This window comes from Lutzomyia longipalpis, chromosome 3 (assembly GCF_024334085.1).
Source record: "Lutzomyia longipalpis isolate SR_M1_2022 chromosome 3, ASM2433408v1".
Lineage (NCBI taxonomy): Eukaryota > Metazoa > Arthropoda > Insecta > Diptera > Psychodidae > Lutzomyia > Lutzomyia longipalpis.
The window spans coordinates 13,265,631-13,284,738 of record NC_074709.1 but is presented as its reverse complement, the minus strand read 5'-3'; the positions used below and the strand labels follow the sequence as shown (position 1 = coordinate 13,284,738).

Here is a 19,108-nt window from a genome sequence, read left to right as displayed (position 1 = left end):
GAAAATATTCACACTTTCTTGGTTTAATATATTTTAAAGGGCATAATTTAAAAGACCTCGTTACATATATTACCACAAAAAACGACCTTAATTAATTTAAACATGTTTAAAACTTAAAAAAAAAAAAAAGAATTTATTTGAAATTCTGGTTTAAAACTAACTCAAAATCAATCAGAATGGCTTAATTTTAAAATCATCAACTAGAACAAAAATTCACTTTGTGATTGAGCAGGAAATAAATATTTTTGTTGCTGCGAAAGTCATTTGACAAGCAAGAGAAATACCAGCGAGATACTAATTGAGTTAGATAGTTTTGATGGTCTTTTGTACATAAAAGCAAAATGATTACATGAAATGAGCATGGGATGAGTCATTTAAACTGCACGGAGCAATAATTCAGTGATGCAATTTCAAATACAAATCCACACAAAATTCTAATGAATAATGTTATCTTTGAGAGCCAACTATCAAAAAGGCTACATATGCTGCAAATCCCTACATCCTCTTCCAGTAAAGTGCAACCAAACGAAACCAACCATATTATCATGATTCTTGTGCATTGAAGGATCCTTTTCACATGATACAATAAACCCGCATTGAAAGTATGTTGTTTAACCACGGAGTGAATTGCATCGTAAAGTCAATCATAACGCGTCCAGTTATTAAAGTTGGTATACCACAACGCGGATGGGTCAGTCTATGCGTTGTAATTTAATTTGTGAGCAGAATTAGTAGGCAAAGTTGATTTTTTTATGAAATTCATCAATATGAAAGATAAAAATGCTTATATCTTAAGTTCTATTAGACCTACAGAAATTTCTTGACTAGTTATGGAAAGGTATTGAAATAAGCTATAATCTGACAAATATTTCGATACATTTCAAGATCACCTCCAGAACACAAAATGGCGGATTTTTGTTCTACCAAAACAGTTTTTTGCACTTTTTGTCTTGAAGGAATGGTTCTAGAGGTTTCTGATGTTCTAGATAGTTGTAGAATTTTGCAAAACCTTTAATTTGATACCAAGTTGAGCCAAATCGGTCAAGCGGTTCAAGAGATATGGCTCTTAGAACTTTTCAAATTCAAGAATTTTTCAAATGGTCATATCTTCTAAACGGCGACATAGATTTTCTTCATTTTTGGACTGGTGAAAGATATTGAGTCAGGCTACAACATATCAAAATTTAAAGGAAAACGATAACAGATGTTGGGAGATATTGCCCCTTAAAGTTAGGCAATTTTTGTTTTTGATTTTAGCGCCTCTTGCGGCCATTTTTGGAACTTGGAATGTTTTAGACAGTTGTAGGGATTCTCAATACCTTTCATTTGATACCAAGATGATCAAAATCGGTCAAGCCGTTCTCGAGTTATATCAAAAAAACACTTTTTGCTTTAGGCCGCCATATTTGCTAAACTGCTTGACCGATTTTCAAGTATGATTTGTTGATGAAAACATCTCACTGAGCTCTACAACATACTAAAATTTCAGACCTCTAGCTATAAGTTAGAGTTAACGCACAAGTAACGTTGATTGACGTTATTTCAAAATGGCGGACGGCGGCCATCTTGGATTTTGAAAATGCAAAAAAAATGAAATTTTACACCCACATTTCTATAGAAAACTTCAAACCGGAAGTCTCTATCTGTTACCGTTCTCGAGTTATAAGGCAAAGTTTGGCGCACCGGCCGGCGGGACGGCCGGCCGGCCGGATCAAAAATTTTCCACCACCATTTTCGTAATGTGGGATGTCTAAAACGTGCTCATACCAAGTTTGAGCCCGATCTGAGGTGGTCGGTTTTTCCGACGATTACAATACTTGGTATGCCACGATTGTGGTATACCAACTAATAATCTAGTTTGTATTTTAGGAGAAGCATCTAAATGTTAACCCTTGGAATGCGGAGCGGGGTCGTTGAACGACCCCAGCGCTATATTTCGTGTTATATCTCCATAAATATATAAGATACCATTCCCATCTTTTGGAAATAAGTTCCTTGGTTATCTGAGGAGGTTGTGTAAAAATTTCAGCTCAATCCGACCACCACAAGAAAAGTTATTAAGGAAAATGTAGAAGAAGGGAATTCAAAAATTGGTGTAACGGCCATGCTGCGGAAAATTTTTTAGAGCATAAACAACATAAAACATAATTAGAAGCATGTAAATGTGCAAAACAATAAAGAATATTCGAGAAATATTGCCATTTATCACTTTGCGGGAAGTTAGGGGAATGTGGGGAAGAGTGAAAAAAAATTGCAGTTTCTTGGCAAATTTCTCAAAAAGAAATTGTGAAAAATGATTGAAAAATGTTTTTCCCTAATATCTCCTTCTAAGTATTTTAGGGCGGCGAATTTGTGGTGCAGGGTGCAAGAGGACTATATAAGGAATCTATAGGCACTAACCCGACAACTCCAGGTTGTATAGTTTGGGAGAAAATTGGCTTTCTTTTTGGGGTCGTTCAACGACCCCACCTTCGCATTCTACGTAACTACCAAGGCCTCCGCATTCCAAAGGTTAAACTCTCTTCCTACACACTGAAAATTATATACTTTATTTTGTAAACAGCTAGTACTTTATCTCATTGCCCAAATAAACTAGAACAAAATGTGTCGTGATAAGATATTCGTGTTAGCAGTTTATTACATTTTAGCATTGATTTTTTTTAAAGTGGAACTTACGTGCAGAAAGCACGTGAAATGTTTTATTCAATGGCACGGCAAAAGTCATTAATTGCACTGCCACAGGTGACCCCCACAAAAGGTCCTCAAAGGTTCGCGGTTGTACTTGGAGAGTTAATCAGTATATATAGGGCTGCGGTGGGTGGGTTAGAAAGTCATGTGGAAATCGATATGCTTGTCTAAATTTTCCACTTCACTTATTTTTGTGATTGGGAAATGAATACATTGGGAAATGCATGTAGAGAGAAATTTGTAATTAATTTGCTACCGCACAGAAAACAAAATTTATGGGTTGACGATGAGACCGTTTAGAGCGGTTAAATGCAATGTGGAATGAAATAGAAATTCAAAATTAAATTTGAATATCAAAATCAATTAATATTTAAAAAAAAATTGTGGAAAATTATTCATTTGCGCGAGCTTTTGATTGAATTTATTAATTTGTTTTAACGTTTGATGATTCTTTTCCTATCGTTTGACATTTTTTTTGACGTTCATTCTATCCCGTTCTATTTTCTAACGTTTCTTTAAAAAAAACCTCCAAATTCTATGAATGAAAAGTATAGAAAAATTAATCAATACAATATCAGGCTTTAATTAAACGATCATTTTGAATTTATTAAAGGACAAATTCAGTGAACGCTTCAAATTCCTTTAAGCATGACCAACCAAATGGTATAAAAGGATTTCACGATGAAGTGAAAAGAAATTGAGAAAAAAAGGCTTCTTGTTTATTTGAAGCATTTCAAGTGGAGGATGAATGGGAAGTGTCGTGTCTATTAATGGAATTAGAATGACAGCTTGAACTTTTTCTCTTTGCCCATTCAAACATACCTATATATTGAACTTAATTTGATTTTGATTGCCTCGTTATCTATTCCAGATTACAAATCATCGCAATTGCGGGGAAGCGCGCGACGACTATTGAGGAAGGGGACAAAAAAAAGTGAATTGCTGCCGCAGTGGGACGGGGGTGTGTAGTACCTTCCTCTGCTAAATGAACCCCCATGCTGCTTGGGTGGTGTGGTGATAGAGTGACCCTCGGTAGCAAGGGTTCCCCTCACGGCCATGCTGCTGTGTGGGTGTCGGAAGAGATTTTCTGACTTCATGGAAATTCAATATAGAGCAGTAGCGTGAAGAAATCCATCACGTGGGTGGGAGGAAAGCATATCATCAACCATCTTCTAAAGGGAAGTTTCGCTGCTACATGGCAAACGATCCTATGAATTACATTTTGGAGACGCTGAGTGTGTGCAATTAGTGTGGAATTCAGCCAAATTCACCGCACACATTTTCGCGGGGAGGAAAATTTTCAGAGGAAAACTCAATAATTTTCCCAAAGTAAAACGCACAAGTATAAAGCTCTGTGTGTGAGATAAGGAAAGAGTTTTGAGAGTGAAAAAAATGCTGAAGCAGAAGCGAAATCCAAAGCCGGTAAGAGGAATTTAATTACATTGCATATTGTACAATATTTTACGTCTAATTGATAATTTATGCGTGATTAATTGCATACTAAATGTGCATATAATTTGACATTGAGGTATATAAGAAAATCTAATAATAGAAAAGAAACAACATAGTGCAAATACACACCACAAACTCAAATAGGAGACCCATTGGAAGAACTTGTACAACATTTTGACGGCCATTCACATCGATTTTGGCCATCAGCCAATTTTTCCTGGTTTCCTCCAACAGACACACTCCTTCTTGACAAAACCACAACATCTTGCACCACACACCATCAAGCTTTCTCTGTGAATTTCTTCCTCTCTCTTCATGTTCTCTCAGATATTTTACCTACAATATTTTCTCTATCAGATGATGGATTTACTCGGAAATGCTCTCAGGGTGAATATAATAAAATATTTCCTTTAGTTAACTTATTGTACACAGCATAATACACCGATATAGTTCATGTAATTTGCTGTTTGACTTTCTGACCTCAACTTCTGCAGTGGAAAAGTTTTTCAAATTTCAAGATTTTCAATGTGAAGTATTACCTACATAATTGAGCTTTAAGCTCACAAGTAAATCTCAGTCAATATAATGAGCTTTTAATTTTAGATTTTGAAAGTTTTTTATCTTCCAAAGTAGCTTAATGTTGGAAAAAGAAAAAAACGTCTGTATTTTGTGCATAATATCCTTTCATTTATTGATTGATTTTCTGTATGAATGCAAATGAAAAAAAATGCAGTTCGAACTATTTATTTCATCCCTTTTTTTGGGCAAATAAAAAAAACTCATTGTATTTTACATCATTGAACCTTCTGAAGCGATTTTGTTGTGAAACAACAAATCCCCGGAAATGATTAAAGTAATTCTACGCTACGTATAGAACCCTAAAAGCTCGTTCCATGTATGATTTACACGTATTGGATATTCCGCATGATTTGACAAACTCTATACCAATTAATTAGGAAAGCTGTGTAATTAATTCTCCTCCCAAACTGCTGGAGACAATCTTCTATGCGATGGTAATGGGTTCTGCTAGAAGAAAAGAAGAAGAATGCAAAATCGAAGGTAATTTATTTAATCTAGAATTTCATTAAAAGCTCGAGGGGGATCCTGGGGTTTCAATTTCATCTCTTTCTCTTTTTTTTGTGTTGCTTCTGAGTGAAAAGGAAAATGTGGCTCCCCACTGAAAATGTTTAAATTTTCATCATTTTCTCGTCCTTTTTTTGTGCCGGTGGGGTTGTCATAATTAATCAATAGAGGCGTAAAGTCCTCTGTTGGGATGTTCTATTGCTTGATTAATTATCAGTTAATGAAGCTACTTAGCCGCACTGGCTATTGTAAAGCTTGACTACAGACTTTTGTAGTTTATTTTAATTAATGTAGAAATAATTAGAGAATCGTTTAAAGTGCAGAAGTCATTGAAAAATTAACTGGATGGAAAATAGCAAGGAATTTTCAGAGAGCTTTTTCTACACTACCCTCTCTTATAGTTTATTTTATTTAGATAGCCCGCATCCAGCAAACTCCAAACTTGTCTCTCGTTTTCGGAGCACAACATGCTCATTTTTTTGCCACTCATAATGGATTCTATGTGCTCATTTAAATTAATTTACCCTCGTCTACCTCTCCATTGGAACTCAATTATATATTCCATGGCTTTTTTGCTCACATCCTAATTTTTTCCCTTTACCTTTTTAGTACACCTAAATAGGTTAAAAAAAAAGAAGGTAATTTTAATGCAATTGAGGACGCAACATGGGAATTAAATTCAGAAATTTTCACAACAGGAAGAAAGAGGTCTGCTGCACTGAGAGGGTGAAATGCAGGGGTGGGGTGGGTCTCTTCGTTGCGTCAGTGTAAAATGGGAAAACTATTTCACACAACCCTCCCTGAATGTGCAACCATAAAGCAAAAGGAGAGTGTCTGTGGGACATTTTGCGGGGGCAGTAGAAATGCGAATGAAGTGTGTGTATATGTGTGGGGTTGAAATTGCTGCGACGGAGGAGGCTCAATGATGGCAAAATGGGGTCATAATGGAGAGTGAAATAGGTGCTGTACCATGACCTATAATAATCCATTTCTACCCTCGAGGCAATTTCACCCAAAATGCTGACTCTGTGTGGATTGCAAAGTGTTGTGGTTTCTCTATCGTATAAATTCCCTCTTTTCAACAGAAGAAGTAAAAAAAACTTCAAATCTCGCTTTTGGCCCACAAAGAAGGAAGAAAATTGAAGAACGTTGGAATTTCAAGTAGTTTATTTATTGTGAGGAAGAAAAAAATTGATTTTTCATGACGAAATAAATTGGAAATCTGTTGCGTTGCCCTTGTAAAAATAATCCTGAAGAAATCATTGGAGGAAATAGTCCATTGATTGACCCAAAAGACAACACTAAATTACTCATGAAAACAAATTAATCACAATGTGTGTGTTTTCGTGTTTTTCTTCTTTATTTTTATCCACTGTTTTTGAGGAAGTATATAACCACGAATTTGTCCCTACCAGCAGTTTTCTATCTAACTGGCGTAATTGATAGGTATACAATTGAATGAAAAAAAAAATAGTTGTAAAGAATGTAGAAGTTTGTATAACTCCTTGTAAGTAAAATCTTTTTAAAAAAAAAATCTTCAGAGAGTGGCACGAATTTACGAAATAACTCGTATTTGTTTTTATAATTTTGCAAATTTTATTTTATATATTATTCTTGCAAAAAGTCTCTTCTGTTTAAAATTATTTTTCATTTTTTTTCATGGAGCTTGAACGCTGAGTTTGGAGGTTATTTCTTTGATATATAATTTCCTTACGGGGTGGAGTATTTAAATATTCATTTTCATTCGTCAAGAAACGAGATATTACCCAAAAAGCTGTTAAAACAGAAGCCCTGTTTTAAAAAATTAAATGATAAAACATTTCTCTTATGCTAAAACTTATATTTTACTCGAAACAAACGATGTTAATTTCTGTTTTTAACAGTTTTATGTCTAAAACAGAAGCTTTAGCCAAAGAGGCACCATAATTTATTATAATAAGCAAGAAGACTCCAAATTCAAACTTTCAAAGCTCCTCCGGTAGTTAAAAAGCTTCCTTTTTTTTTTTTTTTACCTTCCCCCCCCCTAACCCAGTCTTAAGCTATACAGCTTATATGGACTGCCGAATCCAAAACATATAACATATAACATTTTTAGTACATTCAGTCACATTCACACTTGCACTCCATTCATTCTAATAAACGAAACAATTTTTCTCAGTGGTTCTATGAGCTTGTTTTCCAAACAGATCGCTAATATGTCCCTAACAATAAGGTTAGGTGATACAGCGATGCAGCAGTTCACAAGCTCCTCCCTACCATTCACATACCGTGAGCATGAAAAGAGGATGTGATCCACATCCTCATACAGCCCGCACTCTTCACACAGCGAAACTTCCACTATATTTATTCTGATCAGATGCGCTCTTAGCCCGTAGTGGTTCGATATCAGACGACTAACTTGAGTCACTGTCTTCCTATCCATGTTTTTCAAATTTTTACACCAGGGCTGAAGAGCGCAGTCTGGCAAAATAGAGTGGCAGTATCTGCCCAACTCATCCTCCTTCCATGCATCCTTCCACAATTTCGCACACTCATTCGTAACTGACGCAAACCAATCCTCTGTCCTTTCCATGACGTTCTCAGCAGCTATTAACTGAGCTGCACCATATCTAGCAGCTTCGTCCGCTTTTTCATTTCCAGCCACCCCCACGTGTGCTGGAACCCAAGCTAACCAGACCTCCTTGCCCAATCTCCTTATACTTTCTACCAGCGATGCAATTTCCTTCAGGGCTCCCCAACTGTCGTACGTGATTCTGTGGTTTTTAATTGTCACAATGCTGGACATAGAGTCCGACATGATCGCAATGGTGCTATGGTTTGTAGGTAAGTCCAACGCCAGCTTTAGAGCCATCTTTATGGCCGTTATTTCTGCCGTGAATACCGACGAGCTGTTATTCAGGGTCCTAAAAGCTTTTGTGTCAGTCGCTGCATCCCAGATGCCAGCGCCTACTCCTGCTTCTGTTTTCGAGCCATCTGAATAAATCATCCGAGCTTCACTGAGCCCCTCCCTTTCCAACATTTCACTTACAAAGAGGTTTGCCACACTTTGCCAAGTATCCTTAGCGAATCCTCTCAACTGTTCCCATACTGTGAGAGACGTCTTGATATCGATCGCCTCACCACTGACTTGGCCTCTAAGAGGTTCCGGGTTTCTACTTGGCTCCACCCCAACTCATATAGGGATATCATTGGCTGTGATAGAGCAAAGCTCTCTGTAGTGCCGTGTAATTCCCAGAGGTCCTCCCATAGATCAATCTGCCGTACGTATGCTTTGATTAGAAATCTTTCGGCTAACATTTTAAAACGCAAATCCAATGGACATATGCCTGCGATTACTTCTACAGACATAGTATGAGTAGATTGCATTAGCCCGAATGCGATCCTTAAGCATTTCCATTGAATTCTGTAGATTTTTATAAGATGCGTTTTTGCAGCATTCATGTATACAATGCAACCATATTCGAGCACTGATCTCACGGTCGTAATGTATAAAGTTCTTAACACCGAAGGATGTGCTCCCCATTTCTGACCGCATACTTTTTTTTTTTTTTTTTTCGTGTCGAGGCGCTTCTCCTCGTGGTGGAGAAATTGTCAACTCCCAAATCGGCAGTTGTGGGGAGCACCACCACACATATTGAGTATGTGTGGGAATGTTTCCTCCGTGCCCCCTTTGTTCTTTTGCAATTCGAGATGTAACATATACTATTGTATCTTTCATATGGTTTTGATCTCGAAATTACAAGTTTTTGTAGCATGGTCAATATCAGCTCTTATCACTAATATTGTCCGTGGGCATGAGCGGGACAGCCATCCGACAATATGAAAAATTGCCGTGCAGTGTCGAGCTTTGAACCCACAACCCCGGCGGAGGTAGAGCAAATGCACCGAAAAATGCATCGACTCTACCACCATGCTACGGCCGAGGTCCGCATACTGCTCTCAGAAAATTAGATCGCTTGCTACATGTTGCCACAATATTTCTAGTGTGGGCGGCCCATTTACATTTGGAATCAAACACAACCCCCAGGTATTTAAAAGAGACTACACTTGGAATCATTGCATTTCCGCACTGTATCTGGATTTGGGGCGGAATATTCTTTTTGGAAAAAAGCACAAAATTTGATTTTTGTATTGACAAAGCCAATCCTTTACTTTCCAGAAAGGACTGAATCGCATCACAAACTTCAGAGAGCGTTCTTTCTATGATCTCTGGATCTTTTTGTGCAATGCCAACTGCTATATCGTCCGCATACTGAATAATGAAGCATGTGTCCGGTAACATTAGTTCAATGTTGCGTACATACAGATTATAGCAAATTGGCGAAAGCACTGATCCTTGCGGAAGACCTTTAAATCCTTTCCGGATAGTTATTAACTTGTTTTTATCATAGAAATTGAGCTCTCTTTCAGTAAGTAAACGACTCAGCAGAATACCGACCCTTACCGGCAGGCCTTGAGATACCAAATCTTGGCATAGAATATCGACCAGTACATTATCATATGCCGATTTCACATCCAGGAATACACAACCCAGCATTTTACCCTTAGACCACGCAATTTCTATTTGAGCGTGTAGCTTGGCTAAGCAATTTTGAGTGCCCATTCCCCTTCTGAATCCCATTTGTGATTTTGGGATCAGTTCATTTTCATTTGCCCATGCTTCCAACCTGTAAAGCAACATTTTTTCGAAGACTTTACGAATTATGGATAGCAAGCAGATTGGTCTGAAATGATCACAATGGGAACCATCTTTATTAGGCTTCTTAATAGCAATTACTTTCGCTGTTAACCAAGCTCTTGGGACTTGAGCCGATTGCAAGATTCCGTTGAATATCTCTAATAAAAAGTTAATTGCAATTGTTGGCAGATTTTTCAGGAGACTTGATTTTATTCTGTCCTCTCCAGGCGCTTTGTTCTTGATTTCATTGAGTGCAGTCATGATTTCATTCCTTGAGAATGGTCGCCATTCATCTGCCAAGCTCTGACTTTCAGTTTCATGAAAAGCTCGATTAACAAATGACGGAGCCAACTTGTCTGCAAACGCTTCGACAATTTCTTTATCCATTTCTGGCCCTGAATTTCGGTTCATTCCCCTGAAAGATCTTGCCATATTCCAAAGCTCAGACAATGAGGTTGAGCTTGAGAAGGACTCACATCGTTCCCTCCAGCTTTCCATTTTCTTTTTCCTGAACATTCTCTTGGCTCGAGCATCTGATCTCTTGTACATCAAGAAGCTTTCTCTCGTCCCTGTACGTCTAAAAGTAGCGAATAATGCTTCCCTATCGTTCCACAGGCTTACACACTCCGAATCAAACCAAATTTTATCTTCTCTCTGGGGTCTATTCCTTGACGATCCGCGGTTTGTGTTCGTCCTTTGAGACGACAAAGCTGCTTCCCGTATTGTTTCTGAAAACCGCTCGAGCTTCCTGAGCGTATCAACTTCAGTATTTCCTCTTACAGCATTTCCCACTAAAGTCTTGTATTTCTCCCAGTCGATACGAGCATCTCTTACAATTTCGTTGTCCCGCGGATTACTATTTTCTGTATCTTCTGCAGAATATCCCGTGAAGGTTGCTATAATTGGAATGTGGTCACTACCAAGAGACTCATCAAACAATGTCCATTCCCACGAAAGAGAGGTATTCGGGGTTACTATAGTCACATCGATGGCGCTACTTGATTGTGGGGGACAAGCGATCCTAGTAGGACGGCCATCGTTTATCACAACTAGGCCGTTGTCTTCGATCCATGTCTGCAATGAGTCCCCTCTACCGTTCGTAGCTTGTGAGCCCCATAATTCCGCATGTGCATTGAAGTCACCCCCAATTAACATTCCTACATCATCACCAAGAATCATGCGATTCAAGTCTTCCTGTCTTATTTCCACGGTATTGGGGATATATACAGAATAAAAATAGAAGAATCTACCATTCCACCGCACTTTTGCCCCGACTATTTCACTACTACCATTTTCGGGATCGAGGATGCTTAAACGACTTGCTTGAATACTATTTCTTATCCCAATTAACACTCCTCCTCCTCTACTTGTTCTGTCGTTGCGAAAGATTGTGAAACCGGGAATTCTTATGGTACACCTAGGGCTAAGTTTTGTTTCCTGTAAAAGAATTACATTAATTTCCAAACGATTACAAATAATAATCAAATCTTGTAATTTAGACCGAACTCCATTTAAATTCCATTGCAACACCTTTAATTTTGAATTACGATTCATGTTCATCACTTTCATCCTCAGAATCGACGAACATCTTTGACATACATTTCTTCATTACACTTTCAACCCACGGTAGGATCATTTTTTCAATGACCATTAACAATGATTCCTCCATCCCAAAGTTTCGTAATAAGAGCATGACAATCTGCTTCCATCCGAAGCCTTCCTCCAGGTCTATCGTCTGTGCTTTTCTGGATCTCTTACGTTTCTCCTTCTTACCCTTACTCGGTCCTGCAGTTGGTTCAGCCGGCGGAACCTTTGTCTTCTTAGAAGCAGCATCTCTGTCATACGCTGCAGCCCATCCAAACCATCGGTTTTCTCCGCCCGTGACTTCTGAATCGCTCACTCTCCTTTTGTTTCCCTTCCTTCTCCTTTCTGCTGGTTCCGTCTCCTCCTCCTCCTCTGACTCATCATATTCCATGTTCTCATCGTCATCATCTTCAGTGTTCTCAGCATTCTCTGTAAATAGTCCACTGAAGGAATTCTTCGTTGGGATCAACGGTGGAAAATCTTCTGGTCTTAATGGACGCTGCTCACGCCTATTTCTCTCGGCACCCCCTGACCTTGACGACTGTCTATTGTTTTCCTCTGCGCCACGTAGCAATTCTCTCTTGGCTCGTCTTCTCTCCAGAACTTCAGTTACTTTTTCGTTCTTCATTGCCAAGATTTTCTGGCAATTATGATCAGCAGATCTGCAAAAAGCGTGGCAGTTGGGGCACAAAAATGCTTCAGTTTTGCATTTTTCGGATGAGCTGTGACGATCGCCACATCGTACGCATCGTAACTGGTTGCTGCAATGTTTGTGGGTATGTCCAGCCATCAAGCATAGTGCACATCGCATAATTCTTGGGGTATATGGAAGGACTTCAATCCTTAGCCTGTCTAGCATCAGATAATCGGGCAAAATGGTTCCTTCGAATGTCACTCTTACGAATGGAATGTCCACGAGCTTTGTTTCCTTCCTGTTGTCTTCATTTTCAACTTTCTTCTTCAATCTATATACGTCCACCACTTTTGTCTTCTCAGTGGAATTTCTCATCATTCCATATCCATTCTTCAGGATCTCTTTAATGTTGGCATTCGTATTCAAAAAGACCTTTCCGTCAACTTCCGATCGGGATGCTGGAATGTATACGTAATGCCTGATCAGCAAATCCTTGTCCGTTACTGCTGCATTCGCCTGGTTTTTGTCCGTGAATTCAACCCTTAGTTTATCGCGATTTACAGGAAACGCCAAAGTCATTGAGCTATATTTCTTAATCAACTTTCCTGCGACGTCCGTTGGATTCAAACCATGACGAATTTTCGATCGCACATATACAATATATGGCGATGCTGCTTCCTCTCCGTACATTCTCATTCTCTTTTCCTCTTCTTGTGTCTCCATTTGATCTTCAATCAATCGAGATTGAAGCATCTCCTTTTGTCTCGTGGCTTTCTCATCGTTTCCACTCTTCACTTTCTTTCTCGCTCCCCCCACCGCTTCTCCGACTTCTACCATTTCCACTTCTCTCGCTCCCCCCACCGCTTCACCGACCTCTTCCATCTCCACTTCTCTCGCTTCTCCATTGTCCGGTGGATCTGGTGGATCCACCTTACTCTCTTTCATGGCTATATCTACCTCGCTCTACACCCGGTCCGCGTGTTTTCTGAAATAAATTGCAAAATAATCTTCTCCCGACGGCCGTCGGAAAACACCACTTTATTGTGGAAAATCAGGAAAAATCCAAAAAAGAAAAAATCTGAAAATTATCCTGAGGGGTTCTCCTAACCACCTCAAGCAAAAAATTAATCAAAAAAGCTTGGAAAAACTTCCAAAAATAAGATTTTGCGGAGCGCTCTTAGATGTTAACTCTCTGAGGCTTGGCAAACGAATGGAAAAAAAGCTTCCTATCTAACACGATATATTGCATAGAAGAAAAAATTATATATTTCGTGTCCTATCCTTTGTCTATATATATTGTATTAAAATGTAAATTTTTCTGTATTGTGTTTTCTCTTTTCATGATTCTTTCTTTCTTTTGTTGCGTTTGAAGATTTTTATTGGCCACAAAATTTGGTTTGTACAGCGGTGGCCGGGGCGGTGTGGCTGGAGATGTTTTCTCCGTCGCTGACGGTAGCCAAAAGAGGCAGAGTTTTCGCTGCCAGAGCCCAAGAGCTCTTTCTTTCTCCTCATCTAGGCGCTCTCAGCGCCTCTCGTTGGGAATAGCCAACACACACCCCCCGGGTCTCAAAAAAACAACAAAAAAAAAATGATTCAACCCCTAATATAAAAATAAACTAAATAGTGACTCTACGTTAAAAGCAAATGGATATTATCTACAAAAACGAGTATGTTGAGAGAGAATAGGAAAAAAATACAATATGATCCCATTAAATGGAAATCAAGAAAAAATTTTAAAGATTTTGCACAAAATCAAGCCTTCGCATAAAGGCCGACCTAATTTCTTAGCGCCAGCGAAGCAGCTTCATTATAAATTTATTTGACTTCTTCTTTTCAAGTCATTTTATTTTTATCAAAACAAATTTTATCATTCACGTTAAACTTCGAGAGTAGATATTGAGATAACTTTATCCATGCACTTCGCATTCATCTCGTCTTCCGCCCACACGGCGCTGTTCAATTGCAATCATCCTGAGTTACCCGGGAGTCTACGCGATCTCTTTTTTTTTTCTTTCCACCTGGCCACTCATCTTCTGGGCCAACCACTGTATTGTTGGGAGTGAAGGAGACATTCCTGTCCGAGCGAGATCTTATCTCATATCTGCGCTACAGACTACCGAACATAACCTGTCCCGCACACACCACTCACAGAGACATCCCTGACCGAGTGAGATCTTATCTCATATCTACACTACGGCCTACCGGACTTCTCGAGCCACACACACCACCAGCGGACATTCCTGACCGAGTGAGATCTTATCTCATATCTACACTACAGCCTATCAAATGCCGCCGGTCACAAACACGCACACGCAGGCACTCCTGACCGAGTGAGATCTTATCTCATATCTGCACTACGGCCTATCAAATACCTACGGTACCAACACATCACACGCAGCATTCCTGACCGAGTGAGATCTTATCCCATATCTGCACTACGGCCTAACAAATACCGCCATCACACTAGGCTGAATGCAACTCATAACAAGTGGTTCAATTTTGCACGATTAACCAAATTCTCAAATCCGCAGTCCCACAAGAAGATTAACAATCTTGCAACGAACAGGTGTTTGTTCAACGAGTACAACGTTCTTTACCCTGAATAACGCCCATCTCAATTGTAACTCTCTACTGAAAACACTTCATGATAAAATATAAATATTTAAATTGTGACGTCCTTAGACGGATGAGGATTAGACAAAATGCTGGCTAATTTAAATAAAGAATTGTATCGCAAATGTCGATAACAATTTTCCTTCAATGAACTCAAAGTTCTTTTACTTTGAAGTTCTTATTTTTCTCCCAAAACTACACGATAATGGTCGACCTTCGTGCAAAAACATGGGCCTTTAATTGGAATCGTAGCAGAGAAATAAATTCTTTTCAACCATGGTTGATTCTACTTTATACGGATTCCAGCGAACAAGTTGGAAACAAAAAAGAATGACACTATCGCTGGCGATAGGTCTGGCCAAACTTGTTCGGTAGCCAATTTACTATGTCCTCAATTCACAAGGATAAATTATTACTAAAGAAAAAGTTAAATTCTCTCAACAACTTACGCTTACGCAGATAAATCCTTACAATTGATGAAATTTAAATGAGAAAAATCCAAAAATAGTAGCACTTGTTGTCTCCTGATGATCCATCCGATAACCTTGCGATTCAACTAGCCTGGTTTGATGTCCTTCCGATGAAACATTGCTCTCCTTTTCGTCTTCATATCCTCCAGTTCGTACGTTTGACCGTTGACTGACACCACTTTGCTCTTTACCCATGGGCAGAATTTGGCTTGCACCTTCTTCTTTGCGTCGGAGAGAGTAAAGGATCGCCTGTACACCACATCCCCAACCGAAAATCTACCTGGTTTTTTTCTTAAATCATATCGCTGCTTAGAGGACTCGTGTGACTTCTTTAAACTATCCATCGCTTTTTTTCTAGCTAATTTTAATGTCTTCATCTTATCATCAAACGTCGGTACCGTATTCACATCCTGATGCAAATATTCCTCCGCGTGAGTGATCATCTCCTGTCCGAAATTCAAATAATACGGACTAAATTGCGTACCCTCATGAATTGAAGATCTTATCGCCATCCCTATTTCATTTAAATGGTTGGGCCAACCTGTGTGCCTAGTGCCTATATAAGACTTTATCGCGGTTAAAATCGTTCTATTTACCCTTTCTGTCGGATTTGCTTGCGGCGTATACCCCGCCGTAAACCATTGAGTTACCCCAAGATTTTTCAAAAAAGATTCTAACTGCCCAGACTTAAACGCACTACCATTATCAGTAAGGATAACACGTGGAACTCCAAAAATAGGAAATACGTTCTGAGACAATACCTTAATGACAGAATTAGCTGTAGAATTACGAAGTGGAAAGAGAAGTACGTACTTTGTTAATTTATCTATCAACACAAGAATAAATTTATGCCCCAATCTACTCGGCACTAAAGGTCCAATAAAATCAGCTGATATGTGTTCCCAAGGACGTGTTGCTACTACATGCTTTCCCATTGGTGGTGTTAGGTCATAATTTGGAGATTTAGTCTCTTTACAAATTTCGCATTTACGGATATAATTACGCACATCCGTCCTTAAACGAGGCCAATAAAAATTTTCTGTTATCCTACGAAAAGTCTTAAAGAAACCAAAGTGAGACGAAGTTGGATCATCGTGGTATTTTTGCAAAACCGCCAGACGTTCTTCCTTAGGGATACAGCACCGCCATCTATAACTATATGTATTCAATGGGGTTTTGTACCTAATGTACTTATAAAGTCGCCCTTGCTCAATCTTGTACTCCGAATATTTACTTGGTGATTTCTCTACTTGTTCATATAAATCTTTGTACCATTTATCATTGACAGTTGAAGTTAAATTAACATTTCTTGAAAGAAAATCAGCTACTACGTTATTTTTACCTGGACGATGGATTACTTCAAAATCATATTGCTGAAATTCAAGCAACCAACGCCCTATACGACCGCGAGCTTGTTTTTGCGATAGGATCCACTGTAAAGCAGAGTGATCCGTTTCAAGAAAGAATTTTTTGTACAATAAAAATTGAGAAAATCTACGGAGACAAAATAGACAAGCGAGCGCTTCCTTTTCTGTAGTGGAATACTTCTGTTCCGCACTAGTGAGCTTACGTGAAATATAACATATGACTCCCTCCTCCCCTCCAGACTCCTGAACAAGGACTCCCCCCGCACCAACATCGCTAGCATCTGCACGTACGATAAAAGGCTTGGAGTAATCTGGCAATTTTAAAATTGGAGAAGAAACCAAAAGTTTTTTCAATTCCACAAAACCCTGATCCGCCTCCGGGGTCCACCTAATGTTCGACGGATTACCCTTAAGCAAATCTGTCAGAGGAGCAGAAATACTCGCAAAATTAGGAATGAAGCGTCTAAACCATCCTGCCATACCTAAAAAATGACGTAAACCTTTAGCTGTTTTTGGTGTTGGAATATTACAAATCGCCTGAATTTTACCATCATTAGTGCTTAACCCTTTTGTGCTTAATGTATATCCTAAATAATCTAACTCAGCCATGCAGAATTTTGATTTTTCTAAATTAATTGAGAGATTAGCTTTCTTCAACCTTCGTGCAACTTCGTTCATCGTTGAAATGTGAGAATCAAAATCTTTTGACAAAATTATGATATCGTCCAAAAAGCAAAAAACATTGGGTTCCAAATCACACCCAATTACAATGTCCATTAATCTTGCCATTGTCATGGGGCTGTTCACTAACCCAAATGGCATTCTCTTATAACAATACATTTTTCGTCCTGGTATAGCAAAGCTAGTTTTAATTTGACTTTCCTCATCAAGAGGTATTTGTAAAAATGCATCACTTAAGTCAATGGACGATAAATATTTAGAACATTCGATTCTATTAATGATACTTTCTAAATTGGGAATTGCATACGCGTCTCTAACTGTTACTTTATTCAAAGCGCGAGCATCAATGCAAATTCTAATTTTTCCTGATTTTTTCATTACAATATTCGGTGGCGAATTCCAAGGTGAAAACGAAACTTCCCTAAGTACACCCATCTTTTTAAGCCTTTGGATTTCTTTATCTACCGCTGGCAATAAATGATAAGGGACCGGATAAGAAGGTTTCCGTACAGGAGGATTGTCGCCGGTATCGATATTATGTTTAAGAATATCGGTACAGCCGAAATAATCATCAGTAGTGATTAGAAATTCTTTAATTGCTGAATCAAGTCGCGATCTTTCTGAATCAGATAACACAATATAATTTTTTTGACTTTCTACTGGGGTTTCTAAGTTTGCTGACAGTGTGTTAATCAGCACAGGTTTGATTCCAAAGGCATACCAAAAATCTATACCCAAAGTTAGCGGGACAGAAATCTCTGGAACTAACAACGTTGGAATTAATTTAGTTTTCCCCTTAAATGTTATCATTAAGTCGACAATTTTTGACGAAAGATACGTTGAGCCATCAGCTACTCTTACAGCAATATTAGAGGACCGGGGTATTAATTTAAGAGTTTTTACTAAATTCATACACCCACACCCTAATATACTTTGTGATGCACCGCTATCAAGCAATCCCAAAGCTTCATCAATATCAAAAATTTTTACGTTAAGATGAGGACGATTATCTCCTTTCGGAAAAATGAAAGGCAATTCATTCTCAGACGGAGAAGAATTGTGTAAACTATCGAATTCTGAAAGTATTTCATTATCTGAATCTAAATCAATTAAATTATGTTGCACGGATGAACAAAGAGTTGAATTAAGCATTGTCTCAGGAAAACTCATAAGATCTACACTGTCGGAATCGCCAACAACGGGGAGATTTTTTGACGATTCCGCGACCTCAGACTCACCCTGAATTACTGAGTCGCGGGTGGTTCCCCCTGTTCTGGATTACAAACTGGGCACAGACCATGAATTGTTCCTACTTTTCCGCACTTAAAGCATACATACTTGGGTCGGGTTTTACACTGCTTAACACTATGACCGCTATTTTTGCAATAAACACAAATTACGTTGGAATTGGAATTATTTGAGTTCTGAGAATTGTTGCGCCCCCCTTTCCGCCCATTTCCGTTCTTACGTGTTGAATTATTTCCATTTTCTTTACTGTTCTCACCCCTCACAAAATTTCCTCTGGAAACTGCGGCTACTTCTTGATTATTTTGCGAAGAATTCCCCCCGCACCGACCATTTTTCCCTTGGAAATTGTGCTGAGTTTGCGAGTTCCCCCCGCACCGACCATTTTCCTGTGCATCTGATTGGGATTCCACTGCATTCATTCTTGCGTTCCTCTGCCTCCGGTCAAGGTAATCATACGACCTATTCCTTTCTATCAGTTTCAATTTCTCAGAAAGTTCCGCCAAACTACGGATATCAAAAAGAAGCAGTGCGTTAGATATTGAATAATGCAAATTCCTACGGATTAAGCGTATTTTTTCTGACTCAGGGATATCCTCCACTAACTCATCAA

At 38.8% G+C, this 19,108-nt stretch overlaps 2 protein-coding genes across 4 annotated transcripts in view; one reads left to right on the top strand and one right to left on the bottom strand.

Moving 5' to 3' along the window:
- LOC129793173 (uncharacterized) overlaps nt 1-19,108 on the bottom strand; it is a 1,136,769-nt gene that overhangs the window by 956,819 nt on the left and 160,842 nt on the right. The window lies entirely within an intron of this gene.
- The window catches only part of LOC129793147 (transient receptor potential cation channel trpm), a 69,173-nt gene that overhangs the window by 1,447 nt on the left and 48,618 nt on the right, over nt 1-19,108 (top strand). For all 3 annotated transcript variants that reach the window (XM_055832841.1, XM_055832840.1, XM_055832843.1), the window contains exon 3: nt 3,560-4,110. In XM_055832841.1, the coding sequence (XP_055688816.1) occupies nt 4,081-4,110 (30 nt within the window). In that variant the 5' untranslated portion in view covers nt 3,560-4,080. The remainder of the gene's footprint in view (nt 1-3,559; nt 4,111-19,108) is intronic.